This window comes from Budorcas taxicolor, chromosome 7 (genome assembly GCF_023091745.1).
Source record: "Budorcas taxicolor isolate Tak-1 chromosome 7, Takin1.1, whole genome shotgun sequence".
In the NCBI taxonomy this organism is placed as follows: Eukaryota; Metazoa; Chordata; class Mammalia; order Artiodactyla; family Bovidae; genus Budorcas; species Budorcas taxicolor.
This window is the reverse complement of record NC_068916.1, coordinates 8,754,387-8,781,860: the sequence shown is the minus strand read 5'-3', so window position 1 is coordinate 8,781,860 and position 27,474 is coordinate 8,754,387. Positions and strand designations below refer to the sequence as shown.

The 27,474-nt window shown below is 50.9% G+C and overlaps 1 protein-coding gene across 2 annotated transcripts; it reads left to right on the top strand.

Moving 5' to 3' along the window:
- Positions 1–24,415, top strand: TPM4 (tropomyosin 4). Of its 2 annotated transcripts, XM_052643981.1 has the most exons (9): positions 1–144; positions 6,143–6,268; positions 10,773–10,906; positions 14,413–14,530; positions 15,090–15,160; positions 16,145–16,220; positions 18,386–18,448; positions 18,535–18,604; positions 22,983–24,415. In XM_052643981.1, exons 1-9 carry the CDS (start codon positions 31–33, stop codon positions 23,063–23,065), a joined length of 855 nt encoding a protein of 284 aa, XP_052499941.1. In that variant the 5' UTR covers positions 1–30; the 3' UTR covers positions 23,066–24,415. The 2 variants fall into 2 exon arrangements, with proteins under 2 accessions (XP_052499941.1, XP_052499942.1); XM_052643982.1 differs by lacking the exons at positions 1–144; positions 6,143–6,268 and adding an exon at positions 6,565–6,795.
- Positions 24,416–27,474: the final 3,059 nt, after the last annotated feature.

Below are 27,474 nucleotides of genomic sequence, written 5' to 3'. Positions count from 1 at the left end.
TCTGCACCCACCGCCCCCCACCACCCAGCCATGGAGGCCATCAAGAAGAAAATGCAGATGCTGAAGCTGGACAAGGAGAACGCCATCGACCGGGCCGAGCAGGCGGAGTCGGATAAGAAAGCTGCCGAGGAGAAGTGCAAGCAGGTGATGTACCTGCGCTGGGCCGCGCCAAGGCTGCCCCGCACCCTCTCTGAGCTGGTGAAGTTCTGGGGTGGAGGGTGGGAATCTCAGGAAACCTTAGGACTTGGGAGACCGGGGCTGAGACAGGCGGTGATGCTCTGGCTAAGAGAGAGTAAGGGGACTATAGTCTTCCCTGGAGGGGTTCCTGGGCTGGGAGAGAGGGGGCCGACTGCACCCACTTCCAGCAAGGCCAGTGGAAGCAAAGCGAGTGAGAGAGAGAGTGGGAAAGCGTGTAAGAAAGGGAGGGGCATTTGTGTGGGCTGCTTGTGTGTGTGTGTGCAAAGACGAGAGTCTGAGGAGGTGTGTTGGGGTGAGGGGATCACCATGCGGGGTGTGTTAGAAGGGGTGGCTTAGGGCTGCTGTGTGTATGTGAAAGGTATTTGTGTGCGTCTGAGCATTTGTGTGTCTACATGTGTTGTGTGTGTTCTGGCTGTGTGGAGACCTGAAGGTGGCTGAGAATATGTGCCGAGGAAGGCCTGAGTGTGTAGCTGTTGACAGTGGGTGTGAAAAAGTATGGATGTGTTTGCGAGTATTGATGGTGGTATTGCCCTGGGTTTTACCAACAGGGGAAGAGACTAGCTGTGTGTTCTTGTGAAAATGTTGACATGATGTTGATGAAATTGTGTGTGTCAGGATGAGTGTGTGTGTGTTGAGGTGACTGCATCTGGGCTGGCATGGGTGCGTGTGTGTTTGTCAGGGTATGTGTGTGCCTATTGCATGGTTGTGTTTAAGTTGGGGTATCTGTGTGTGAGCGTGGGTGACAGAGTGGGAAGTGTGGCCGAAGGTATGGGTGTGTGGTGGGGCAGCTGTGACTGGCTGCAACAGCAGCTGATGAGGGTTTGGGGACTGGGGTGGGTAGAGATTTCAGGGTGAACTTGAGAATCTCAATGTGTCTCTGAGAGTGCCCTTGCTGTGAGCCTGGCAGGGGAAGGTGGGGTGACTCTGGCAGGCAGAGGCCCTGGATTCAGAGCTTTGGGGATAAGATTCCCAGGAGCCAGGACAACAGGGGTCCATCAGAGAGCCAATGGAAGGGAGCTGGGCTGGACAGTCCCAAGACCTTGACTTGGGGCAGAGAACAGGAGTTAGTTGTCTGGGGTCTGGGTGGTCAGAGCAGCCAGTAAGAGGAGGGAAGGGAGTCTTGATCCCTCCCACAGTAGCCTGCCCCACCTGGGGTCAACTGCCAGGCCCTGGGGAGCTTCAGGGTCTCTGATAAGCCCCAGGAGACGCCCAGGATGGTGACACCAAGTGCCCAGCCCTGCCCATCCTGGGCGCCAGGCCAGCTCAACAGGTAAAAGTGCAGGCTCTGAGCTCAGATTGGCCAGGTTCACAGTTCAGGCATTGGGCATGCTTGCTGCATGCTAGGTCACCTCAGTTGTGTCTGACTCTTTGTGACCCTGTGGACTGTAGCCCAACAGGCTCCTCTGTCCGTGGGATTCTCCAGGCAAGAACACTGAAGTGGGTTGCCATGCCCTCCTCCAGGGGCTTCTTCCTAACCCAGGGCTCAAACCCAGGTTTCCTGCATCGCAGGCAGATGCTTTGCCGCTGGGCCACCAGGGAAGCTGGCTTCACCTCTCTGTGCTTCTGTGGCTACATGTGTGAAATGAGGAAGTGACAGTGCCGCTTCCCTTACCACCACGGGAGGACTAGAGGTGACGAGGCAGGTGGAGCCCTTGGCGTGGTACCCAGCGCACTGTGAGTGCTCCAGTAACTCAGGATTTTTTCCTACCCCACCCTACTTCCCCTTTGGGCTCCCCATCCCCCAGTGTCCCGGAGCTACCCTAAGTGCGCCATAACATATCCGCACAGGACAGCCCCACCCTCAATGCTCCCTGCCACAAACCCTCCTCCCTCCCTGGCAAACACAAACGCCCATCCTGTGCTGGCCCTGAGCTGCGGCCTCCATCCATCATTTAGCACTTACCATGAGGGCTTTGCGGCAAGGCATGGCAACCCACTCCAGTATTCTTGCCTGGAGAATCCCCATGGACAGAGGAGCCTGGCGGGCTACATTCCATGGGGTTGCAAAGAGTTGGACACGACTGAGCGACTAAGCGTTCAGCATGAGGGCTTTAGCCAGGGATTCAGATAAAAGCAATTTAATGGCTCTAACTCGCACTAAAGTGTGAGTGACTGATATAGCATATTCTACCAAAGCAGTTGTTGTTCAGTTGCTCGGTCCTGTATGACTCTTTTGTGACCCCATGGACTACAGCCCGCCAGGCTCCTCTGTCCATGGGATTTTCCAGGCAAGAATACTGGAGTGGGCTGTCATTTCCTTCTCCAGGGGATCTTCCCAACTCAGGGATCAAACCCAAATCACCTGAATCGCAGGAGAATTTTTTACCACCGAATCACGAGGGAAGCCCCAGGGCAGGCACAATTCCAAAAGGGAAGGCTCCTCCAAGCATCCCACCAGCTGCACGGCCAAGGAGGTGGGGATAGGGTCTCTGATCTCTAATTGGATTTTCATTCTGGTTTGTTTGTTTGTTTGTTTGTTTTGCCCAAAGCTGCCTACTAGGGTGGTTCACGCATGCGTGCTCAGTTATGTCCAACTCTTTGCTACCCCATGGACTTGCACTCACATCCAGTCCAGATCATCTAACTCTGTAACCAGGGCACGTTGCTGCTGCTCTTTCACTGAGCTCCTTCAGTGTTCTCATCTGAGAAATGGGGGCAAATGATGCCTTCTGATAGAGGGTACGTAAGATGCCAGAGGTGCAAAGCAGAAGCCTGAGCCCTATAGAGCAGATAGCCCATTCTGCCTGGGAACAAAGGCAGGAGATCACGAAAGGCTAAGCTTATTCGGAGTGCCTTATGCTTCAGGAGGCCAGAGAGAATGGGTCTTGGGCCAGCCTGACCCTCAGGGATCCTGCAGCAAAGCCCCCATTCCAAACCCTCTCTGCCCAGTATGGGAATGGGCCGGGCCTCCCTGGCCTGCTTCCTGCCCACGCCCCTCGCAGGGCAGTGACATCAGCCCCAACTGGCCTTTGACCCCACATCCTGCCTCAGCCCAGCCCAAAGGCTCCATTTGCAGGGACTAAGGTCTGCCGTCCACGACATTCCTGGCCATTTTACAGGCAGAGAAACTGAGGCTCCAAGAAGGAAGTGACTTGAGGGAGACCTTGGAGAGCCAGTGCGAGGCTCAGCCTCCCCAGCAAGACACCACACATCCTAGGTGCTTTGTGTGTGTGCAGTTCAGAGGGACAGGAACCTGACCCGTGTCAGCTTTATTTTTTCAGACCTGGCTCCAACCACTGAGGGACTTGCAATTGTATCATTGATTCATTCTGCAAACTTCCCCCGGGGTTCCATGGTGAACATTGAGCCCAGTTCTGTGCTGGGCGATACTGGAGCCCAGAGTGACACAGGCCTGTTTCACTAAGGGCTCCAGCAGCCCCAGGGGGTGTGCAGTGCTTAGTCACTCAGCCGAATCCGACTCTTTGCAACCATTTGAACTGTAGCCACCAGGTTTCTCTGTCCAGGGGATTCTCCAGGCAAGAATACTGGAGAATTTCCTCCTCCAGGGGATTTTCCCAACCCAGGGATTGAACCCACATCTCCTGGGTCTCCTGGACTGCAGGTGGATTCTTTACCAGCTGAGCCATCGGGAAAATCCCTAAGGGAGACAGCGCCAAACACAGAGGCGTTCCCCTGCCCCAGGGGTCAGGGTGGGGCCAGAGGGTGGGACAGGGACTAGGGGCCCGGTGCAACAGTGCAGACCACCCAGGGGAGGGACCTGGGTGGGGAGGTCAAAAGGAGGAGGGCTTGCTGGGCCGTGCGCACAGCCTAGCCTAGAGGTCAAGCAAACCAGCTTTGAAGTCAGTCTGACAAGGGTTCAAATGCCCTCTCTGAAGGGCCTCAGGCAGGTCCCATTTTCATTTAGGGACTGTTTACCCTTTTGAGCTTCCCTGGTGGCTCAGATGGTAAAGTGTCTGCCTGCAACGCGGGAGACTTGGGTTCGATCCCTGGGTTGGGGAGATCTCCTAGAGAAGGAAATGGCAACCCACTCCAATACTCTTGCCTGGAGAATCCCACAGACGGAAGAGTTTGGTGGGCCATAGTCCATGGGGTTGCAAAGAGTCGGAGACGACTTCACTTTCACTTTCCCCTTTTGTGACACTGGCATTCTAACTGCTTCATAGCCCCCTGCCCAACTTATCACAGTCCCCACCCTTTATTGTCCAGAAAAAGTCATCAAAAACAATCTTGACACCCACCAAATGAGCCGGACGCTGTAGAATCTGCCCTCAGTCTTTCCTGTTAAGAGCATTGCGCCTGGCACACAGCACCAAGGAAATGCTGCTATAGAAAAAAATTCTTTTGGCCACCACAGGCAGGACCTTAGTTGCCTGACCAGGGATCGAACCCATGCCCTGCAGTGGAAGCACAGAGTCTGGACCGCTGGACTGTCAGGGGAAGTCCTAGCACCTAGGAAATGCTGCACTGTACAGGGCTGGAAGGAAGTCAGGTGGATGTTGGGTCAGGCTGACCTGTTTCTTTAAGGAAACTGGCTCATTTTCTCCGTGACAGCGGATGTTCAAAAGCAGCTGCCAGGGTGCTGGGAGACCACCAGGTCAAGGCTTCCATTTTGCAGATGACGACAGAGACCAGAAAGGGGGACAGGGTCAGACAACGGGGATTTGGAGCCTTCCGGGCTCCTTGCCTAGATGTCAAGGTCAGGGTTGGTGAACCCTGTTGTAGGCGGAAGCTGCAGCCACCCTCCTCCTCCTCAGATCCCCCACCCCTTTTCCATTCCTCAGCTCATCAGTAAGACTCTCAGAAGTCCTGGGAATGGGAGGCTGGAATAGCAGCCCTTTTAAGAATCTGCATGTGCACACACACGCATATGTGAAACACGTACACAACACACACAGCACCTGGCACATTTTGCACATCGTCTCAGGACTGAACAGGAGCAAGCCACGGGAGGCTGCAGAAAAGTAGGTCGGTTAGGAGGGCTTGTTCAGATGCGGATGCAAATCCAGTGCTGTGTGGTCCACGGACAGTCACTCCACCTCTCTGGGCTTCCTGCTATGAGGAAGGAGGAGGAGGATGCAGGGCCCAAGAGGGCTGCCTGCTCACCTCGGCAGCATGGATAGGACCAGGGCTCAGACCACCTGAGACATAAAGTCAGACCAAGACTTGAGCGGGACTGAGCACCCCAGCCCAAAGTTAGGGGCAGGAAGGGGAGGTGCAGAGGGAAGGAAGGTGACAGAGAAGCTTTCTGAGTTGACCCTTGACTGGTGTGGTGGGGGGGTGATGGAAAGGTTAAGGGGTCTTTGTAGTCCATAGGACTTCTCAAACTGGGAGTGCCGGGAGGGGGCAAGGCTCTCTGGATAAATGAAAAGGACTGAAAATTTGGGGAGTGCTGGGGACATTTTTATTAAACACAAGCCAGACTGCAAGAACTGAAAAGCCCTAACCTGAATCTTCCAAGAAAGTGATCTTTAAGGAGTAGCTCTCTTCCAGTAAGCTTCACACAGTCCCAGGAGTGGGGGACAGGGGCAGGGGTTGAGCCTTTCAAACCTTCAGGGTATTTTGTGAGAACCACTCTCTTGGGCAATAGGGAACCATGGCAGGTTCTCCCCAGAGGTAGGGTCTGGCTGCCAATGTTGGGAAGGTTGATGGTCCAGGCCAGAGTATGACACTCCCCTGGGGAGGCTGCAAAATTGAACCCGAGTTTCTAGAAAACGTGTCAGGACTTGTTCCTCAAAAGCTGTGATAGATTCTGCAAGAGTACTGGGGGGCCCCCCAAAAAAGATAAACACAGCTGGTTCCAGGACAAGGGAAGGGTGTGAAAGCCGTGTTAATAGGTATGAGTGTTGCATTTAGTGAGTGGGGCAGAACATTTTTCTCCCTGTTTCACAGATCAGGAAACGTGGATTCTTGTGAGTGTGGAGGGCGCGTCTGCACCGCGAGGACGGGGCCCCCTAGGCTGATGCGTCTCCCGATCTGTCCCCAGGTGGAGGAGGAACTGACCCACCTCCAGAAGAAGCTTAAGGGGACCGAGGACGAGCTGGACAAATACTCCGAGAACCTGAAAGACGCGCAGGAGAAGCTGGAGCTGACAGAGAAGAAAGCCTCCGACGTACGTGCCCAGTAACGGGGGCGCCCGCGGCCGGGCCGGGCCGGGCAGGAGCCCGGGGGCCGGGCGGGCGGGAAGCGCTCGAGGAAGAGGAGGAGGAAGAGAAGGCGGTGCCTCCCGGCGCTTTCTCCAAATAAGTCCCGAAAAGGGGCACTTTCCAGCAGCTGCGGCCAGCGGTGCCGACGTCAGGCCCTCCCCCAGCGGTGCTGACGTCGGCTGCCCGGCCGGGTGACCTCATCGCCCCGACGGCGGCCGGGCCGGGGGCGGGGAGAGGCGGGGGCGGCCCGGGTGCAGGCAAAGGCTCGGGGGCCGGGGCGCGGCAGCTGCAGCTCTTGCCGGAGCCGAGCCGAACCGAGCGCCCGCCGCTGCCCGCCGCCCGCTGCGTGCGCCTCCGCGCCATGGCTGGCCTCAACTCCCTGGAGGCGGTGAAACGCAAGATCCAGGCCCTGCAGCAGCAAGCAGATGAGGCGGAGGACCGCGCGCAGGGCCTGCAGCGCGAGCTGGACGGCGAGCGCGAGCGGCGCGAGAAAGTGAGAGCCCGCGCCCTGGCCCCGCGCGCCCGGGCTCCCGCACCCCCGGCCCCGCCGTCACCCTCCTTTCTTCCCTTTTCCCGGGGCCACCCGCTTCTCGCGCTCCCCGCCCGCCATCCGCTGTCGCCCCCTCCCGATCCCACTTTCGCACCCTCGGACCCCAGCGCTCCGGATCGCGGACCGGCTGCAGAGACCCCATCCTCCACCGCCATTCTCCTTCCCGGGCCCGGGACCGGGGGAGGGGGCGCCGCATCCGGGTCGGGCGGGGCTGGTGGAGCGGGAAATGGGGGAGATGTAAGGGGCGGGGGTGCGCGATCCAGGAGTGGGGAGTGGAGGTAGGGGGCACCCTGCTGCCTTCCGACTCGCCGCCGCCGGCGCCTGGGTCCGGGCGGGAGAGGGCGGGGAGCTGCGGCTCCACCTAGGAGCGGGAAGTGAGAGTGAAAACGTTGAGCTTCCATTGTCTGGGGTTGGACCGGCCGATACTGGGGGTGGGGGTGGGGGCGCCGCACTTTCTCGCCACCTCCAGGGCTTCCCGGTTCCTGCCGAACTTTCCCAGCTGTTCCCAGGGGCGCGGCGGCGACGTGTCTGCTCCAGGCGGGGGGCGGAAGTTCAGTTCCCGAGCCGCCGGCCTTTCCCTCCCCAGCTGGTCCCCTGCGGGAACGAGGGCCGCGGGACCCTGCCTGGCTCGCGAAGCCCCTTGGAATGTTAGCTCGGGGCCCTCGACCCACGGTCGTTTTGTGTGCGGCCGCTACAAAATGCGAGGCCTGGGGCTGAATGGGGGCAGGGGGGCTCACCGCCCTCTCTCCGTCCCTTGATGACCCTTGGGACGGGACAGGTGGTGGCCACCTCTGGAACTGGAGAGAGATCTGTATTCCAGTCCCATCCCATCCCATCCCACTTGGTACTTGACTCCTAGGAGGAGCGTGTCTCCAAAGTCGGGGTGACAATAATGCCCCCCCCCCCTCCCGTAGGATTGCTGGGAGGGACTGTGGAGGAAAACCTCTCTGCCTGGCACCTACTAGGTGCTCTATTCTTGCGCTTTTCTCCCCGCATTCTACCCTTAGAGAGGCTCACAGCCTAGTGGGGGCAAGGGGAGTCAGACAGATAAGGCTGATTACCATGGCGGGTGGCGGGGGTTTGTGTTCTGTTAACTGGGAGCATGACAGAAAGAACCAGCCAGTGGGATAAGCTTCAATATGGAGGCTGAGCAGTCTTAGAATAAGTAAGAGTTTGCTGGGACAAGAGACTGCAAAGACTCAGAAAGAAAGTTGGGGGAAGAGTGTGGAGGCCCAGGGTCTCGGAAAGCTGGAGTGTTGAGACTCACGGTGGGACCCCAGAAGTGGAAAAGATGCCCAGGCAGAGGGCACTGCTGTGGGGATCGATAGATCTGGGTAAGAACCGCCCCCCACGTCCCCAAAGACTTGTTTCCGTGCTGGCTGGAGTCAAAGCCTTTAATCCTGCAAGGGCTGCCTTGGCGTGAAGAGCCCTTAGAAACCTGGTGTAAGCCTCCCAACAGTAGCTGGTTTGGCCTCTTTCACACACGTAACCGGCATAACCCTCCCTCTGATCTCATCCCAAGCCATCTCGCTGGAGGACAATTACTCCTGCTTAAAAATGGCCCTCAGCTTGGAGCCAAGACTCAGGAATGGGACCATCCAGTTGGGAGGAAAGATGTTTTTGGAAAAGTTTCGAACTTCTTAAAAAGTTCACTTTTCAAAGCATGCTTCTCTTGGTCAGGAAAAGGGGAGAAAGCCTTAAGAAAGTTCCTGGTTAGAAGGAATGAAGCCCAGGGGGGAGGGGAGGCCTTTTTCAGGCTCTTGTAGAGAAAGCCAAGAGCCGGCGTGTGGCAGACTTCTGGGTCTGCCTCCCGACAGCTGGTTTAGATTTTTGTGTGATTAACCGACATCTTCCTGTTGCTTTGCCACATGTATCTAGCAAGCCTCTTTTACCTTATAAGGAAAATCCTTTGTAGCGTGTAGAAGCTTTGATTGCAGGAAGGGGTGGAGCCCAAAATGACTAGCAGTGACTAGCAGTTTTTCAAGAATATATATATATATGTATATCTGTACATAGAAGAATGTATCTCAGAACTATTTCCGTTCCAGATAGTTGAAAATGTGCCAAAAGCATGGTTGTCGGGATTCAGAATCCTCCATAAAAGGAGGGGCACTTTTAAAAAACACAAAACCTCCTCATGAATCAGGCTCCGCCGTGTGATCTGAAAAATCAGTGCCTTGACTACTGATGGGTGTGAGGTTTCTTTTTGGGGTGACAAAGCTTTTGGAATTAGATGGTGGTGTTGGTTACACAATTTTGTGAGTGTACTAAAAAAAACGTTGAGGGGAGGAGTCCATTCCTGCCCCAGTTGCTGAAGGAGTGAAGATTCATCTAATTTTAAGAAGAAAAAGCACCCACTCTTTGGAAGGAGTGGGTGACATTTCTTAAAATAGCTCATCAGTGGTTTAAATGGATTCTCCAAACTGGTGTTCCGAAGGAAGCTGCGACCCGAAACACCTGGGGGAATTTCCTCTCCTTCCGCAATTAGGATAGTGGAGCTGAGAAAAGTTTCCTGAGTCTGTGTTTTTTCAGCAACTCTGGCCTCATTCTGTTACTCCACTAATTTTTTACAGCCCTCCCCCATTCGGAGATTCTTTGTCTTGTTCTGAAGAAGCCAGGGTGACTATACTTCTCCTGTCGGTTGGGCCCTGTTTTAACCAGTTCCCAGTATTCCTAAGTGTGAGGCCTCAAAGCCCCCACAGGACCCGAGGGTGTAGATCTGGCAATGGAAGAACCCTGGTCTAGGGCTCAAGAATCTGTTCCCTGCCAGCTGTGGGACACTGAAAAAGACTGTTTCACCTCTCCTGCATCTCTCAGTTTTCCCAACTGTAAAATGGGTGAAATCCACGAGGATTAAATGGGGGAGAAATCACGGCAGCAAGAGCTGCCCTTTGTGGGGCTTCCCACATGCCAGCTGCAATGCCACACCCTTGCATTACAGTCCCCAGAAAGGTATGAAGGAAACAGCCCCTGGGATAGGCTCAAAGCAAGCAGGGAGGCTGCCTGCTCCGTGCCACATGGCCGAACGCAGGCGGAGCAAGGATTCTGACCAGTAGGTTTTGATCCTTGAATTGTTGCTCTTATGCATGCCAACGTATTTATTACCTTCCTTGTAGGTGAAAAGCCAGTAAAACCGTTCCGCCATCTCTCTGTGCCTGTAACCAAATTTGCTTTGCTTTCTTGTATCATTTTGTCCCTACATCTCTCAGCCAGCCTTGATTAAGGATGGAGTTCCATCAGGCTGCCCCTACTCAGCACCCCAACCCCCCACTGCCCCCACTGTACGGTCAGCGTATAACTGAGGCGTCTAGAGTCTTGCATTTGTCTTACCGTTCAGGTGGCTAGGAGCAGACCTTACATGACAGTGAGCCCATTGATTGGTGGCCTTGCTCTCTAGAAGTCCCATGGAGAGGCCAGCACCATCCTCTTGGAAGATACAGCTTACTTCTCTCTCTGTCCCGTATTGACTTGAGTGTTGTGCTCACTCGTGTTCAACTCTTTGCAACCCCATGGGCTGTAGCCCGCCAGGCTCCTCTGTCCATGGGGATTCTCCAGGCAAGAATACTGGAGCGGGTTGCCATTTCCTCCTCCAGGGGATCTTCCTGACCCAGGATTGAACCCACGTCTCTTGCATCTCCTGCATTGGCAGATGGATTCTTTACCACTAGCGCCACACCAGGGAAGCCCGTAATGACTTCATAGCCTGTCCTATTGTGGGGAGTGTTCACTGACATTTGGCGGAAAAGATCATATGGAAAATTCACATTGTCCAGAAGAGACAGTCTGAATTCCTTACCGCCTGGATTCCTGGGTGGGCTTTGGCGGGGGAAGCGTGTTAGCTGGAGAAAAGCGCACTGTGTGAGTGGAAGGCTGGCTGAGCTATTTCCTTCTTAACCTGGTTCCACCTCTGACCTCCCTAGGCCGAAGGTGATGTGGCAGCTCTCAATCGACGCATCCAGCTCGTTGAGGAGGAGTTGGACAGGGCTCAGGAACGACTGGCCACAGCCCTGCAGAAGCTGGAGGAGGCAGAAAAGGCTGCAGATGAGAGTGAGAGGTAAGGGCACTTTGAGCCCGGTGGCATGAGCGTTTACTGCAGGGACAATGGGGTCCTGCCATACTGCCAACCTCCCGGAGCTGGGGTGAGAGTCAGTGAGGTCCCAAGGACACACGTGTGTACACATACATACAGATGGGCAACCATACCTTGTAAACCATCATGCTATGTGTGGAGGCATTTGACGTGGCGGTTATGAAGGAAAACTACCACCAGACAGAGGAAGGCAAAAAACGGGCAGATGTAAGGCTGTAGCTGTGACTGTCGCCGGCAGCCAGTCTGCAGAGCGCTGTGTCTCCTGTTCTGTCTGAAAGTCACTGTGCGTCTGGTTGTCAGCATTCTCAAGACATTGGTTTCCAGGGTGATATGAGGGGATGAAAACTGGGAATGGGCTGTCTGCATGAATGATTATTAGCAGTGCTTCAGGCTTTGGATCACTGGACTGTGTATCAGGGACATGCACAAACCACTCCGATTAATGTATTTGCAACTGATAGCACTGCTTACCTCCAGGGCATTCTGCTGCCTCCAGCAGGGTGCTGTGTCCTTAAGCAGCACGCCTTGGTGCGGGCTCTGGAGGACTCTGGGCAGATTGTGTAATTCACAGAAGTGGCCGTTTCTGTGTGATGGTCAGTGGGTTCCTTGTGTGGTGGTGGTGCGGGCTGGGCCAGTGGTCCTCACATGTCTGCCACAGCATCACACCAGAAATCTCACTGGACTCATCTACCGTAGTTTCCAAGTTTGCCAGGGGGTGCTAGAACCCGCCTCCCAATGCAACCGATGCAGATTCGATCCCTGGGTCGGGAAGGTCCCCTGGAGGAGAGCATGGCAACCCCACTCTAGGATTCTTGCCTGGAGAATCTCATGGACAGAGGAGCCTGGCAGGCTACAGTCCATGGGGTCGCAAAGAGTGGGCCCCGACTGAAGCAACTTGGCACTCATGCACCATAGTTCTCTGGTACAAACTTCTCCCAAGGATCCATTCCTGATGTTTCTGTCAAACCCTTACACTGGAGGGGCTAAAACAACTGGACAATCTTGGAGACTGACTTTTGGAGTTGTCTAAGTGGGAAGTTTCTTTGCTGTACAGAAGAATGGCCCTTAGGGAGGCCGCAGCCACTTCATAGAGTGAGAGGGCGGTAGCTCAGGGCAGCCACGTGGAAGTCTGAAGGATCCAGTCACAAGTTGCTCACGGCTATGCCAGGGGCCTCAGCTAGGTGCTTCCCTTGTTCACCGTCAGACCGGCCTGGCCGGGTGTCTCACTCACTTCTCGCACCTCCCCAGGTCAGAAGGCCCCTCGCTTGTTGGTATCATGTTACCAGTAGCCTTTGATGGCACCCTTGTTAGAGACTGCTGTTTAGGTGGAAAGAATTCTGTACTTGGGAGCTGAAGAATCTAGATTGAAGTCCTCCCACTGCCATTTACTATGGGGCCTTGAGGTAGTCCCTTTGATCGCTCCTTGACCGCAGAGGATTTTCCAAGCTTGCTGATCTCAGGGCCTGGTACAGGCATGCATGCTCAGTTGTATCCAGCTCTTTGTGACCCCATGGACTGTGTAACCCGCCAGGCTCCTCTGTCCATAGAATTTTTCAGGCAAGAATAATGGAGTGGGTTGCTGTTTCCTATACTAGGGGATCTTCCCAACCCAGGGATCGAACCCAAGTCTCTTGTGCCTCCTGCATTGGCAGGCAGATTCTTTACCACTGTGCCACCTGGAAAGCCCATACGGGCCTGGAGAGTGTTTTGATAGTTAGCTGAGAAGGGCAGTGACGGTCCGAATGGAAGTGTTTATTAGAAGTGTAATAATGGTCCTCTGCTGTGGGCAGGCCTGATACACACTGATACATTATACTCAGTTGGCCTCTTCTTTGGAGATATCTGAGTTTACCGTGTCCACTCCACACAGTGCAGGCCACAGTAAGCTCCATTTCATGGTCAGAAGTTGTAGGGCACTTGCAGCTGTTCCCAGGACACTGTCCTTCTCCCCAGTGGATGTATCCACTTCAGTTCAGGCCTTCCTCACCCATCACTTTGTGGATATCTGCCTCTTACCTGCTCTTCCCACTGAAGTGCCAGCCATCATTCTGCTTTCCATTCACGCTTGTTTTTGAAACCTTCCTGTGGGACCCTGTTCCCTCGGTGCAAAACCCTTAGCCTGTCATTCAAGCGGCCTATGGTGCAACCACCCTGACTTCCCTGCCATATTCTTTCATTCCTCTGGGGCTTTCTTTTTTTTTGTACTTTTTATTTTGTATTGGGGTATAGCCAATTCACAATGTTGTGATAGTTTCAAGTGGATAGCCAAGGGACTCAGCCCTACATATACATGAATCCATTTTCCCCCAAACCCCTCTCCCTTCCAGGCTACCACATAACATTGAGCAGAGTTCCCTGTGCTATACAAAAGGTCCTTGTTAGTTATCCATTTAAAATCTAGCAGTGTGTGTATGTCCATCCCAGACTCCCAAACTATCCCTTCCCCCCCAGCAACATAAGTTTGTTTTATAAGTCTGTGAGTCTCTTTCTGTTTTATAAGTTGATTTGTATCACTTCTTTTTAGATTCCACATATAAGGGGTGTCATACAGTATTTCTCCTTTTCTGTCTGACTTCGGCTTCCCTTGTGACTCAGCTGGTAAAGAATCCACCTGCAATGTGGGATACCTGGGTTTGATCCCTGGGTTGGGAAGATCCCCTGGAGAAGGGAAAAGCTACCCACTCCAGTATTCTGGCCTAGAGAATTCCATGGACTGTGTAGTCCATGGGGTCACAAAGAGTCGGACACGACTGAGCGACTTTCACATCTGTCTGACTTACTTCACTGAATATGCCAACCACTAGGTCCATCTATCTTGCTGCAAACGGCATTATTTCATCCTTTTTAAAGGCTGAGTAATATTCCATTGTATGTGTATACCACATGTTCTTTATCCATTCTCTGAGGCTTTCTTGTATAGCTCTCTCTCTCACTGAAGAATACCTTTCCTCTCCTTGTTCGCTTGTGGACTCTCTTCTGGGAAGCCCCTTGTGACATACAGACACACCCTCCCTACCCTACTCCCCACCCCAATGCAGCAGAATTCATCGTTCCACAGCCAGGCCAGCCCAGACCTTTGATCAGATCCTGGTAACTGTTGGCGTACAAGTCCCCCTCGTTACTAGTTAGTGAGAGACTATAGGCGTGTGGACTCCAGAGCCACATCAACAGGGTTTGAATCCCAGCTCTGCCTCTTACTGGCTTTGTAACTGGAAACAAGTTACTTAGCTCCTCTATGCCTCAGTTTCTTCCTCTGTAAAATGGGGGTACTGTACCTATTTCTAGGGACGGGGGTTGTAACATTTAAAAATGGTGCCTGGCGTCCAGCAAAGATGCACGTGAGTGTGAGCAGCTCTAGTCTCTTTGGAGTGTGGTTCTTGGTAGGTGTCAGTGAAGTGTTTAGATGAGCAGATGCCTGGAGGTGCGCGGTGAGGTGGTGATGTGTGTTTGACAAGTTCTGCCCCTCGCAGGGGGATGAAGGTGATAGAAAACCGCGCCATGAAAGATGAGGAGAAGATGGAGATTCAGGAGATGCAGCTTAAAGAGGCCAAGCACATCGCCGAGGAGGCCGACCGCAAATACGAGGAGGTGAGTGGCGGGGCGTGGGGCTGGTGGATGGCAGTAGCAGGAAGCGGGGAAGAAATGGACCTGTGATAGGGAAAACCCTGGGGCCGCCTAAAGGAAGCTCTTGGTCAGCTCAGCTGTCCTGCATCCACATCTGTTTTTTTCTGAAGACAGCCACTTGGCTAGGAAACCGTATCTTCCATGATGCCAGAAGTCCTGGGAAATTCTGTGACACTCAGACAAGTGGGGACTTAGACCTAAAGGGGAAACAAAGTGATCAGATCCCCTTTCTTTGTCCTCCAGCTAGGCGTTAGGCTAAAATGGGGACTTGTGGTCCCCGGCCATGGGTCTTCAGACCACGAAAGCTCAGTTCTCCTTCTGCCTGCCCCCATGGCCTCGTCTCTTCCTTCCCCTTCCTGGGGCCCACAGGAGAGAATTTAGGTTTGGAAATTAGACTTGGAGCAGCAGCAGAAAGCCCCAAGGTTGCTGGATGTGGCCTTGCTGTTTGCACCGGGTAGGGATGGGGTATCCTATTAGATGTGGCTCTTGGGGGTGTCTTAATTGATCCTTCCTGTTCCTGCAGGTAGCTCGTAAGTTGGTCATCCTGGAGGGTGAGCTAGAGAGGGCAGAGGAGCGTGCCGAGGTGTCCGAACTGTGAGTGGCAGAGCGGGGTTGGGTTGGTGCCCAGCTCAGCTCTGGATATGGTGGATGCGGGTTGGTAGGGGAGCTGGGAGGGAGTAAGTTATGTTGGGAATTGATATTGACCAGGGCCTCTGGTCAAGTGGATGGGTGTCTGGGACTCATCCATCAGTCTCTCCTCTTTGCTTCCCTGGCTGACAAAGAGTGACCAGGCAAATGTTTATTCTCACCACCCTGGGAAGTACCGCCCACGTATTGACTCTCGCCACAAAGGTATTGGGAAATACAAATGTCGGGCAGTAGCCAAGAAGCCCAGAAGTCCCATTTTCCCAGAGAGGCATCCTTAGGAGGCTGTGCCTTCTTAAGGGAGCACTGAGGGCAGTCTGCCGTGTCTGTGTCTAAATGCCTTGTTCTTGATGTCATTGTTTGGCTAGGACACATTCTTGGTGGCGAGGAAAGGTGACAAGCTTGACCAGAGTCCCCATAAGCTCCCCTCCCCCCCGCCACCTCAAAACCCCAAAAGCCTCTCCCCTCAGACTCGGGTGAGGAATCAAGCTCCCCAGAGCATTCCTGCAGTGCTGAGAGAGATCTGGTTTCCAAAATCCGTTCCAGGCCTGCTTCCTGGTGTGTCTGGTGTAAACTCGGATTGCCGTCTCCCAGCCTCCTGCACTGCATCTCATTCTTAAACACCTTCCGGAGTCAGCCTCATCAATCGTGGATTTCACAAGTCCCTGTTGCCTCAGACTTGGCAGGAGCCCAAATCCCAAGAGCTTTACAAACCTCCCAAATACTCCTCGGCCTGCCGCGCCTTTGCCTGGCACGATGGGGTTTTGACGAGTACACAGCACTGTGTCTCAGAGAAAGCCATTAACATTTTTCCCCACATTCCTTCTGGGGGCCCCTGACAGTGCGGACTCCTCCTTTTGAAAACTTATTTTAGGAGACTGCAGTTTGTGCAAAAAGATAAGACACCAAAAATCCTCTTTTGTCTTTGGGCAGAAAATGTGGTGACCTGGAAGAAGAACTCAAGAATGTCACTAACAACCTGAAGTCACTAGAGGCTGCATCTGAAAAGGTTGGTGGTTGGCTTGAGCTGGAGGGTGATTTGCTGGACTTTTTTCTTCCCCCAAGGAATGCAGGAGCATGCCAGCGTAGCGGGGATCTGACCTGTATTTGCTAACCGTAGCTTTGGTACCCAGCAGCCAGGTTTTTTCCTCCTATAGAAAAGGGTGTCCGATGGCTAGATTTCCCTCTTTCATAGGGTCTTAATGCCAGCTTTTATCTCAACCTCTTACGAAGGAGGACTTCTTTATCTATTTATTTATTTTGGCCATACCAGGCAGCATGTGGGATCTTAGTTTCCCGACCAGGGATCAAACCTATACTCCCTGTAGTGGAAGCGAGGCCTCTTAACCTCTGGACCACCAGGGAAGTCCCCTGAAGATGAATTTAGAATCTGAGATCGAGACCTGGTCAGGCTCATATTAGGGAATTCGGAGCCTCATCATATAAATACAGAGTCTACAGAGCCTCTCTCTCAACTGAATCCCCGGGTTCCTCCAGAAATACTTTCTAGAAGGTGGAGCAGCAGTCACAGTTGGAGTTGGGCTTTTTTGTTGCTGCTGAAGCAGTACCCAAAGCAGTCATTACAGGAGAGAGTATTAGTCATTACCGGAGAGAGAACGCACAGGCCCTTCCGTGACCTTCCTTCCCTCCCCTCCCAACCTCTGCTGTTGAGTTCCCCTTTCTCAGCCCTTCCTCACTCCCTCCTCCTACTCCCCTCCAGTTGCATTGAACTTCAGTCTCACAGACATTCCGTGTTGGTCACTTCCAGGGCTTTCTTTGAACCTTCTGTCCAGTCAGCCTGGAGTGGCTGCTGCCTTTTCTCTCTGCTTGGCAACCCCCTGGTCACCCCTCCCGGACTGCTCATCTAGGTTAGGGATTTCTCAGCTGCATAGCCCCACCTACTTCTTTCCCTATCATGAGGGTTGATCACATTTATTATAATTAATGGCATGCCTTCCTTGCTAGATTGCAGAGACTGGGACTCTGTTGGTCTCGTTTAGAGCTGTGTCATTAGTCCCAGCATGGTAGCTGGCGGGTATTTCATGCTGGGATAGTTGGTGAGTAAATGTGGGTATGCCAGAGACTGACAAAGTAATTAGGGTGTGGTAGGGCTTCCACAGAAGGACTTCGGAAAGCTGGGAAAGGTGTCGCAAGGAGGTGACCTTAGAAAAGACCGTAGAGGCTTCCCTGGTGGCTCACTGGTAAAGAATCCGCCTGCCAGTGCGGGAGACAAGAGTTTGACCCCTGATCTGGGAAGATTGCACATGCAGCTACGTTTATGCACCACAGCTACTGAGCCTGCGCTCTAGAGTCAGGAGCTGCAAGTACTGAAGCCTGAGCACCCCAGAGGCTGTGCTCTGCAACACAAGAAGTCACCGCAGTAAGAAGCCTGTGCAGTGTACCTAGAGAGCAGCCCTCCTCACTTGCTACAACTGGAGAAAGCCCTCACAGCAAGGAAGACCTGGCACAGCCAAAAATAAATAAATAAAATTATTAGGGGGGGAGAAAACTATAGAGCAGGATGCCGGCCAGGAGCTCATTCCAGAATCAGGTTCCAGTTGTGGCTTGGTCAGGTGGTAGCCATGTGACCCTTGACTAATTAGAAAGCTTCTGTGACTCTTTCCTAATCTGTACACTGGGATTGGTGCTAACCACACAGTTGGCAGATGATAAACGTTGGCTAATACTCACCTGTGTTGAGCCTTAAAAGACAAACCTACCTTCTGACAGACAGCAATGAGGAATGGGACATTCCATGCCTGGGGGCCCAGACACAGGCAAGGGCTGGGACACCACAGAGTGCTCAGAAGAGGGTTAGGAAGTGGTGGGAAGCTGGAGGGAAGCAGGGTTGGAAACAGACTGGGCCAGCTGCTGTGGAGGGCCTTGAGAGGCATGTTTCCATTCATTCATCTGCCTTCGTCTTCATCACACGTATATCTCGAGTTGTCAGCTCAGGTCTTGAGATCAGGCCCATCCCACAGGGATCCCCTCCCAGACTCTCTGTTTCCCACACATTTCCTCTGCCTGGAAAGGTGCCTGTCTCTACTTTGCTTCTTAGGCAGGTTCATAGCTTCAAGCATGTGCTTTTCTCCAAGCATCGGGGAATGTGCGTTCTCTTGTGCTTTCCTCCCGCTCCGTCCATTTTAAAAAGTAGTGTTTTGATCTCTCCCGCAGTATTCTGAAAAGGAGGACAAATACGAAGAAGAAATTAAACTTCTGTCCGACAAACTGAAAGAGGTGAGTGTGAGTCCCACCCAGCTGGCTCAGGATTCTCCTGGGGTTGGTCTTGCAGCAGTCCTGGTGACTCCTTCCTTCTGCCCTAGGCTGAGACCCGTGCCGAATTTGCAGAGAGAACAGTTGCAAAACTGGAAAAGACAATTGATGACCTGGAAGGTATGAAATCACCATCTAATTGTGTTTGCTCTGTCTCCCCCTTACACGACACATCCACAGTCGGGGGAAATCTAGAAAGGCTGGTTTGGGCTTCATCCACGTCAGGAGAGCAGAGTGATGTCACTTCTGGAAGTCTGGAGCCCTGGGACGGGACAGTGCAAAATCAGATTCAAACTAGGGTTGCCATTTTTCCAGAACTAAAATATTTCTGCATAATTAACTCCATATGTAAGTACAGAGATCCAAATATGGCTGATTTTTTAGCTCTTTAGAGTTTCTTTCAATTTGCTCATTTCTGAGATGCTTCGCATTTTTTAAATGCCTTGCATTTTTTATGGAAACTCTCTCCCAGAGAGCGCAAAGCTTATCACAATATGAGAAAATGGAAATGTAGAGACTGTAGAGACCTGAATAAAGACTCCAGTCTGTGAGTCTGGTGCCCACGTATCCCAGAATTTCTTGACTTTAAAAAAAAATTCTGTCCTGTGCTCTTCGTGGAGTAACCCGGAAATTCCAGAATCCTGGAATTTCAGTTCTCCCAAACTGCCTGTCCCACCCAGAAAGGATACAGAACTCGTTCTTCAGACCGTATGTCCCAGTGTTTGGTTTGGGAAGTGAGGTTTCCATATAAGGCAAAATGCCCCCATTCCAAAGTATGACCTTTGGACTGGATGACATCACTGAAAGTCAAATAACCTGGGATGGGAGATTGGCGGGGAGAAGCTCTCACCATTTCCAGTCGCCACTCTTTCTAAAGTTTCACTATGGCTAATCCCCTGCAGAGCTTCACTCCACTTAGAAATCACCTCGTAGGGCTTACGTTTTCTCGTTTGTTTCACGTGAGACGTAACCCTGTCCTAGCTCGTGCTTTGGTCTCTCAGTTGTTTTCTTCCGCTCAACGTGTGGCTCTCCATTCCAACCCTCGCATTCTACCCCCCGTACCTCTTCTGAACTCTCTCCTTGGGGCCCTCTGCCCTCCAGACAAGCTGTACGGTCGGATACTCACATACAAAGCTGTCAGCGAGGAGCTGGCCCATGCTTTCACCGACACGACCTCTCTCTGAGAGGCGGCTGGGGTGCCACCCTCTGTCCTTGCAATACTGAAGCCTGCCTTCTCACTGTGGTGCCTCCACTCCTGTGGGCTTCTAGAAGCTCCAGTTTCCTGCCTCCTGGTTTGATCTTTCAAGCCTTCTGCTGCTGTCTCTGTGACTGTGTGACTGAAATAAAGACAGGCCATCCTCATCTTCATGCCCTCTCATTTCTATTTTCTCCACTTGCTGCCTTTGAGCTGTAGCCTGAGGCCCTTGGCCGTGATTGCAACCAAAAGTGAGTGGTTCACATGAAGAGCTGGTTTCAAAAAGAAGAAAATTATGCTCATGTGATTCTTTTCTGACAACATAAAGACAAAAGCCAACTCGGCCTGAGCTCTCAAATGTATTAGCTAACTGTATCTGCATGCCACTAGCAGTTTTCCCTTACATAGAAATTGTTTTCAATGGAGACACATCCAACCTCTTGAGCAGCTTAAGAGAGTCAGCAGAACATGCAAAAACCAGCAGGCTTATCTCTAAACAGAAGCTACCTTGGGATGGAACTTCATCTGCGGATTCAGACAGCGGCAATGGCATTTTGGTCTCCTTAGTCCTTTTCTCTTGTTTTCTCTGTTTTACTTGAAGAATGGTGTCTGGGGTTCCCGATGTCTTCACTGTTCACGAAGCACCTCTTCAGCTCCCACTTCTGGGAGGCAGCTCACCAGAGAAGCTCACCCCTATTCCCTACCCTTAGAAAACAACTCAGCAAGGAATTAAAGGGCGTCCCGTAGCAGGGCAAGGGAATGGAAGCTGCTAGAATGCCGAACAAAGGAAGTGAGGTGATTCTTGAGTTCCAAAGCAACTCTCCTGAGCAACACGTATCTCCCCTCATGGGTAACTAGAACCAGGAGCTTTGGTTTAGTGAGGGCTCATGAAGTTTGTGCGGAGAAGGCAATGGCACCCCACTCCAATACTCTTGCCTGGAAAATCCCACGGACGGAGGAGCCTAGTAGGCTGCAGACCATGGGGTTGCTAAGAGTCAGAAATGACTGAGCGACTTCACTTTCACTTTTCACTTTCATGCATTGGAGAAGGAAATGGCAACCCACTCCAGTGTTCTTGCCTGGAGAATCCCAGGGACAAGGGAGCCTGGTGGGCTGCCGTCTATGGGGTCGCACAGAGTCAGACACGACTGAAGTAACTTAGCAGCAGCAGCAGCAGCATGAAGTTTGTGGGTGGGTGTTAAAAACCTCTAGCAACCAAAAGCTCATCAGTTTCCCCAAGAGAATCCACAAATTTCAAATAATCTATCTGGTCCTCCCCTGTACCCCACCACCACCACCACCTCAAATTGTCCCAGAAACACTGACGTTTTGAAGTCCAAGCCACCTTCTAGATTGCTCCTTGAACCTGAAAGTGGCATGAGAACCTCTGAGTAGATCATTTATTTTTGGTCACCATAACTTATTCCTCATCTAGTAATTTTTTATTCAGGTGGGAACCTTTGTCACAATTCTTTATGTTCATTCCTGCAAAATAGAACTTTACTAAACTACCCACACCCTTCCACCCCCAACTTTGCTCTGTTCCTGGCTTCCCCCCTGAACTTCTGCATAAACCACTCCCCTCACATATTGCCATGAGTGTGACCCTGGAAAGATTAAACGGTGTAGGGGTGGGTGTTTTTTGTTTGCTCTCTCCAGGTATTTGTTCCTGGGATTTTTCCAGACATATGTAGCCTCCACCCTTTGAAATAACTGCAGCCCTGCCTATTCAGTCATTCCAGCTAAGCGCAAGGTGGAACTTCAGAGACCAGGGCTATGCTGGATCTACTGCCTGTTGACAGTGTGATGGGGTGGGTGGAGGGAGGGCTTTGCTGTCACCTTTGTCAAGGGCAAGTAACACTTTAAGGGACTCTTACTTTCTCTCAGACCTAAGAACAAAGTAGATGCCAGGGAATCCAAGTAGCAAGGTGAAGTGAGGTTGGGATTTGGAGTTGGGATACCTTGTTTTGCACCCCAGCTCTGCCATTTGAGCTGTCTAGCCCTTTTCTGCCAAAATAAAAGTGATAGCTGAGTTCTTGAGGAATAAATGTGATAACTGAGAACAAATGGGTTTGCATACAGTAGGCACTCAGTTACTGTGTTAATCCAGACTCGACGGGCCCAGGTCACTATTCTCTGACAGAATCCTCCCAGACCATAAGTCACTAGTTTTTTCTTAAAGTATCACATCGCATGAAAGCTGCAGTGGTTGTAGTTGAAAGGTGGCCATCTTTTGCAGTCGGTTTCTTTCTGAATATTTCCAAGCTGATCACATCACATTTTATGAGACATTTTGCTTTCCTCTGGTATTTTAATGAGCCTTGGCCTAGTCCCTTATCAGCTATCACTCCTTGCAAACCAGTTTTCTCTCCTGCTCTGTCATGCATCGCTCTGGGTGGCATCTTAGAGTTTTGCTGATTTGTTTAGTTTGGGAGGGGTTGTTTGTTTTTCCGTTTGTTTCATCAGCTCAGCCATTTAATAACATACTGCGGAGTGGGACACGACTGAAGCAACTTAGCAGCAGCAGCAGTCTGGCTTAAATTTCAGTCATTCTGCATTTACCTGGAGTTTGACTGCTGTGGACCCATAAATGGACATATAGGAACAGTAACACAATTATTCCTGGCATTTGAACAGCTATTCTCAGAAGCTCCAAAGGAAAGATGGGTTACAGGATTATATTTCCCTTCCATAAGCTCAAGGACTAACCAGCACTGGAGAGAAAACATATTAACACGTCCATATCTCAGACTAAAAGCTTATGTTTGCATAGCGTTTCCTAAGTTCTGAAGCATTCCTCATTTGTTTCTCATAATAACCCTCTGCCACACAATGGTGTTACCCTCATTTAACAGATGGGGAAACTGAGACCTAGAAAGTTTAAATGACTTAGGTTAAGTGGCATTTACTTCACGGGGCTTAAATCCAGGTGTTCTGCCTCTAGGATTGCCAGATTTAGCATATTAAAATAGAAGACACCCAGTTAATTTTAATTTCAGACAGGCAATGAATAAATTCTGAGCATACGTGTATTTCAGGTAACATTTGCAATACGCTTCCATCAAAATTTTTATTTATATGAAATTCAAATTTAACCGAGCACCCTGTATTTCATTTTCCAACCCTATCTAACTCCCAGATTTGGTATGTAGTATCTAGAAGTCCATGGTGTTCTGCTATGATTAGAATGCAGAGTACTTTCTCTGTTCTTTCACTCTGACAATGTGGAGTTTAAAAACTGCCCCCCCCCCTTAATAAAGGTGCTTATCAATTTGTTTTTCCCTCATTCTTAATTTTCACCAGAAAAACTTGCCCAGGCCAAAGAAGAGAACGTGGGCTTACATCAGACACTGGATCAGACACTAAACGAACTAAACTGTATATAACCGAAACCGGAGAGTCTTGTTCCAACAGAAGCTCCAGAGCGCCGTGTCTTTCTCTTCTCTTGTAAGAAGTTTCTTTTGTTATTGCCTCTTCGCTTTGCTGGAAATGTCAAGCAAATTATGAATTCATGACCAAATATTTTGTATCAGAGAAGCTTTGAGCACCAATTAATCTGTTCCTTCCTGTTTTTCAAAATGACACGTTTTTTCAGCTCTATTTTTATCCTTAAATTGCATATATTCCTAAGGTAGGCAGGGTATTTCCTATTGAGCATACATACTCTCTTTTAAGACTGAGGGCATTTGGTTCCTGGGAGAATAGACAACCCCACACTTTCAAAAACACAGATTCTGATGTCTAGTCATGGGTCAGTTTAAAAGGTTGGAGAATGTCCACCATTGGTCATGTGGTAGGAGGCCAGGGATCATCACATTAAAATGGGTGGGGATTTTCCATCCAGACCAAAAAGGGGGGGTGGGGTTACTGTGGGAAGTCATAAACCATGGAGAGGTTAACTTGATCATCCCGGCTGTTTTCCGCACTCCGCCGTGCAGAACAGAACAGACATCCTCTGAGCAGTCAGCATGAGAATGCTTAGAAAAGAGTCATAATAATTAGCCGAATGTGTTTTGACTAGATCCTTGATATGCTCTTCTATATGTTTCTTTCAATCTAAAGTTCTCTGAGGAGCTGACGTTTTATTCCAATAATGATCCGTGCTTATCTGCTCTGATAGGAGGCCATCCACTCAGGAGGAGCGAATGTTGGAGCAGTCAGTCCTATTCAGAGAAGCAGTCTTTTTCAGAACCATCAGTAACTGAGCAAGACTGTTTTTCTGTGAACAAATATTAGGCAGAATGGCCCTCTCAGACAGCAAAGTAAAAACCAAAAAATTGGCGTAACTTCATCTCTATACTCGAGAGAATGGCAAATTGGAGATTTACTTATCTAGAATTTTAATTCCTTCTTCAGGACCAAGTTAATGAAAGACCAAGAAACTCCTGATTAAACTGGATATGGAGTATTTTGTACACAGGGCTGCACATAATGTGTTGTATTTTGTTATATTTCTGCTTTCTCCATTAACATCTCAGAGCTGAAACATTCCACATTCCCCAGCAGTGTGGGGGCCAACTCAAGTTTACAATTCTGACTCAAAAAATCACCCTGCTTCTAGCTTATCTGAATCCTCTGCCCCTCACTCCTATTTATTAAGCGCCACACTACCCAGGAGATACACTAGCAAATTGTGCAATTGAATAAAACCCACACTTTCCATTTAGATTCTTGCAACTGTATCATATGTAATAGTATCACTTTTTCTACATTTTGGTCAAATAAATTTTTACATAAACTCCAATTTGTGTGAATTTTAGAATGTGTGGGGACATAACACAGCATTTTGGTTCAGCCAATGTGAATGGGAAAATGCCAACAATTCAACAAATGTTATTTATTTGCTGTTTACATGACTACCTGATATAAGGATTATGATCTCTATATTACAGGGGAGAGCTCTTTGCCTTAGTAACTCACACCTCTGGTCCGCTGTCATCTCCAATCCTGCCTGCACCAGACTAAAAGGATGAGAAAGGTTTTAATAGTAAGATAGCAGCAGGAAAGATGGTCCCTGTCGCTTGAGTCAGGAAAGCACAAGGCCGGCCTGAATAAGGTTTTCTCTCTGTTGACACATATAAAGGAAGGGTGTAGGAAAGCTGGAAGGTAGGCAGGGTCCACGTTGATGAGAGCCTGAACTTAATTTGGTCAGGAGTGGAGAGCCACTGATCAGTAACCAATAAATTGAAGAAATTCCTTAGTCATTACTTAGGAACATCCACTTAGCATTCATTGTCAGAGGACTAGAGTGAGGGTAGACTAGAGGCAGGAAGATCGGCTAGGACAATATTTCAGTTAACCCAGGATATAGTGCTTGCCATAAAAGAAGAAGAAGGGAGAAGTGATATGAAGGAAAGTAACTGAAGACTTAGTTTATCGGTTGGCAGGAACTTAAAGAAGAACATAAAGGAGAAGACCCTTGAGAGTCCCTTGGACTGCAGGGAGATCCAACCAGTCCATCCTAAAGATCAGTCCTGGGTGTTCCTTGGAAGGACTGATGCTGAAGCTGAAACTTCAATACTTTGGCCAGCTGATGCAAAGAGCTGACTCATTTGAAAAGACTCTGATGCTGGGAGGGGTTGAGGGCAGGAGGAGAAGGGGACGACAGAGGATGAGATGGTTGGATGGCATCACCAACTCCATGGACATGGGTTTGGGTGGACTCCGGGAGTTGGTGATGGACAGGGAGGTGTGGCGTGCTGCGGTTCATGAGGTCGCAAAGAATCGGACACGACTGAGCGACTGAACTGAACTGGAAGAAGAAAAGGTCCAAGATGACTGCAGTTTCACTACCTGAATTGCTTTGATATTTGCTCTAAGATCTGATCTTGAGGAAGGAGAATAGGGAATCAAAAGGAGAAACGAAAGCCTTTAAGACATTAAGGCAAACAATGTTTCTGTCACCTAGTACAATCAAAAACAACAGTTCCGCTGACACTGAGCTTGTTAAGCTGGTAGATCGAATGCAGTATAATGCAGTCCTCTAAGTGCCCGACCACTTCTAGACTGAAGTTCCTCATCTCCCCCTCCCCCCTTGGGCTGTAATCTAATCTCAGTACACTGTTTTAGTCATCCTGGTGCCTCAGCACTTAACACAACTAATGTTTGTTAAACTGACCTGTCTCAGCTCTTGGGGAGTACCCAATCCCATGAAGTGTGAGTGGGACAGAAGGTGAGGTTAGGACCAGATTGTGAGGACTTTATCCTGCCGATAGACCATGGATGGATATGGGATAAATGTTTTAGACTAAGCACACTGAAGGGCAGAATCTGGATTAGACAATGATCGGGGAGACTAGTGGAGAGATGTGATCTGACAAGCAACAGAGATAGACAAGATTTAAGAGCCATTTAGAACCTCTAAAAACCAGGCTGTGAAGGATGAAAAAGTATCAAAGCAACTTAGGTCTCACTCAGAAGATAGCTCAAGCTAGTATGAGTAGAAGATGACAAGTTCGGTTGTGGATATGATGAGTTTGAGGTATCTTTAACAGATGCAAAGGCAGATACCCAAAAAGTAGTTGGGACGTGGAGGGATGGCTCAGCTCTGGGCTAGAAAATCACCCAGCATGGAGATAATAGGAGCCAAGGAAGTGAATAAGATCACCCCGCAAGCAGGAACAGAGAGAGAACCATGAGGAACAGCAATATCTAAGAGACAAGCAAACCCCCCCCCCCCCCCCCCCCCCGCAAGGACTGCAATGGACTCTGAGAAGCAGCACCCAGAGAAGAGGTGGTGTGGGTAATAAAAAGAAACGGGGAAATAAAATGGGAACAGTACAAAGAAGAGGACCACCGGAGAATGTGGTCAATAGTAGCAAACAACACAGGCAGAAACCTGCGAAGTGGCCAATGGCTCTGGCTGAAGCTCTTCCTAACCATACGAAGATTAGCAGAAAAATGTGCTGCAGTGGGTGGAAGAGGTAGGGGCCATCTTTCATAAGTTCCTTGGGCAAGTCTCTAGGCATGATACCCCTAGAGCGACACCTAGCGGTACCCATGCAAAGTGGTATGTGAGTGAGTGAAGTCGCTTAGTCGTGTCCGACTCTTTGCGCCCCCGTTCACTGTAGCCCGCCAGGCTCCTCTGTCCATGGGATTCTCCAGGCAAGAATACTGGAGTGGGTTGCCGTTTCCTTCTCCAGGGGTTCTTCCCAACCCAAGGATCGAACCCGGGTCTCCTGCATTGCAGGCAGACGCTTCATCCTCTGAGCCGCCAGGGTAGCCCTGCAAGTGGTCGCATGGCTCATCTCAACGATGCAGGAAAACATCGTGATCAAGACCGCAGCCTCCAGACTTCCCTGGCGATCCAGTGGTCAAGGATCTGCACTCCCACTGCAGAGGCATAGCCAGTCAGGGATCCAGGGTCTACACACGCAACATGTACGTGTGTGTAAGTTGCTCAAGTCATGTCGACTCTGTGCAAGCCCATGGACTGTAGCCCTCCAGGCTCCTCTGTCCACGGGGATTCTCCGGGCAAGAATACTGGAGTGGGTTGTTATTTCCTCCTCCAGGGGATCTTCCCCAGCCAGCGATCGAACTCAGGTCTCCCGCATTGCAGGCAGATTCTTTACCGTTTGAGCAAAATGGTGGAGACCAAAAAAAAGAAAAAATAGACCTCAACCTCTGAAGCTGGTCCCTTTGAGTTTAAAATCCAGCCTACCTGGTTAAGACCCTGGGAAAGTCACTTAACCTATTTGGCCTCAGTTTCCTCATCATAATACCTACCTCAGTGGGTTGGAGTGGGGATAAAGTGAAAGTGAAGTCGCTCAGTCGTGTCCGACTCTTTGCGACCCCA

Bases quoted from the DNA above. Each gene is read 5' to 3' on its own strand.
- TPM4 (XM_052643981.1), top strand. From the start codon at position 31: ATGGAGGCCATCAAGAAGAAAATGCAGATGCTGAAGCTGGACAAGGAG. The intron at 10,907-14,412 runs GTAAGGGCACTT...TGCCCCTCGCAG, and splicing joins GCTGCAGATGAGAGTGAGAG to GGGGATGAAGGTGATAGAAA. The intron at 18,605-22,982 runs GTATGAAATCAC...AATTTTCACCAG, and splicing joins GACAATTGATGACCTGGAAG to AAAAACTTGCCCAGGCCAAA.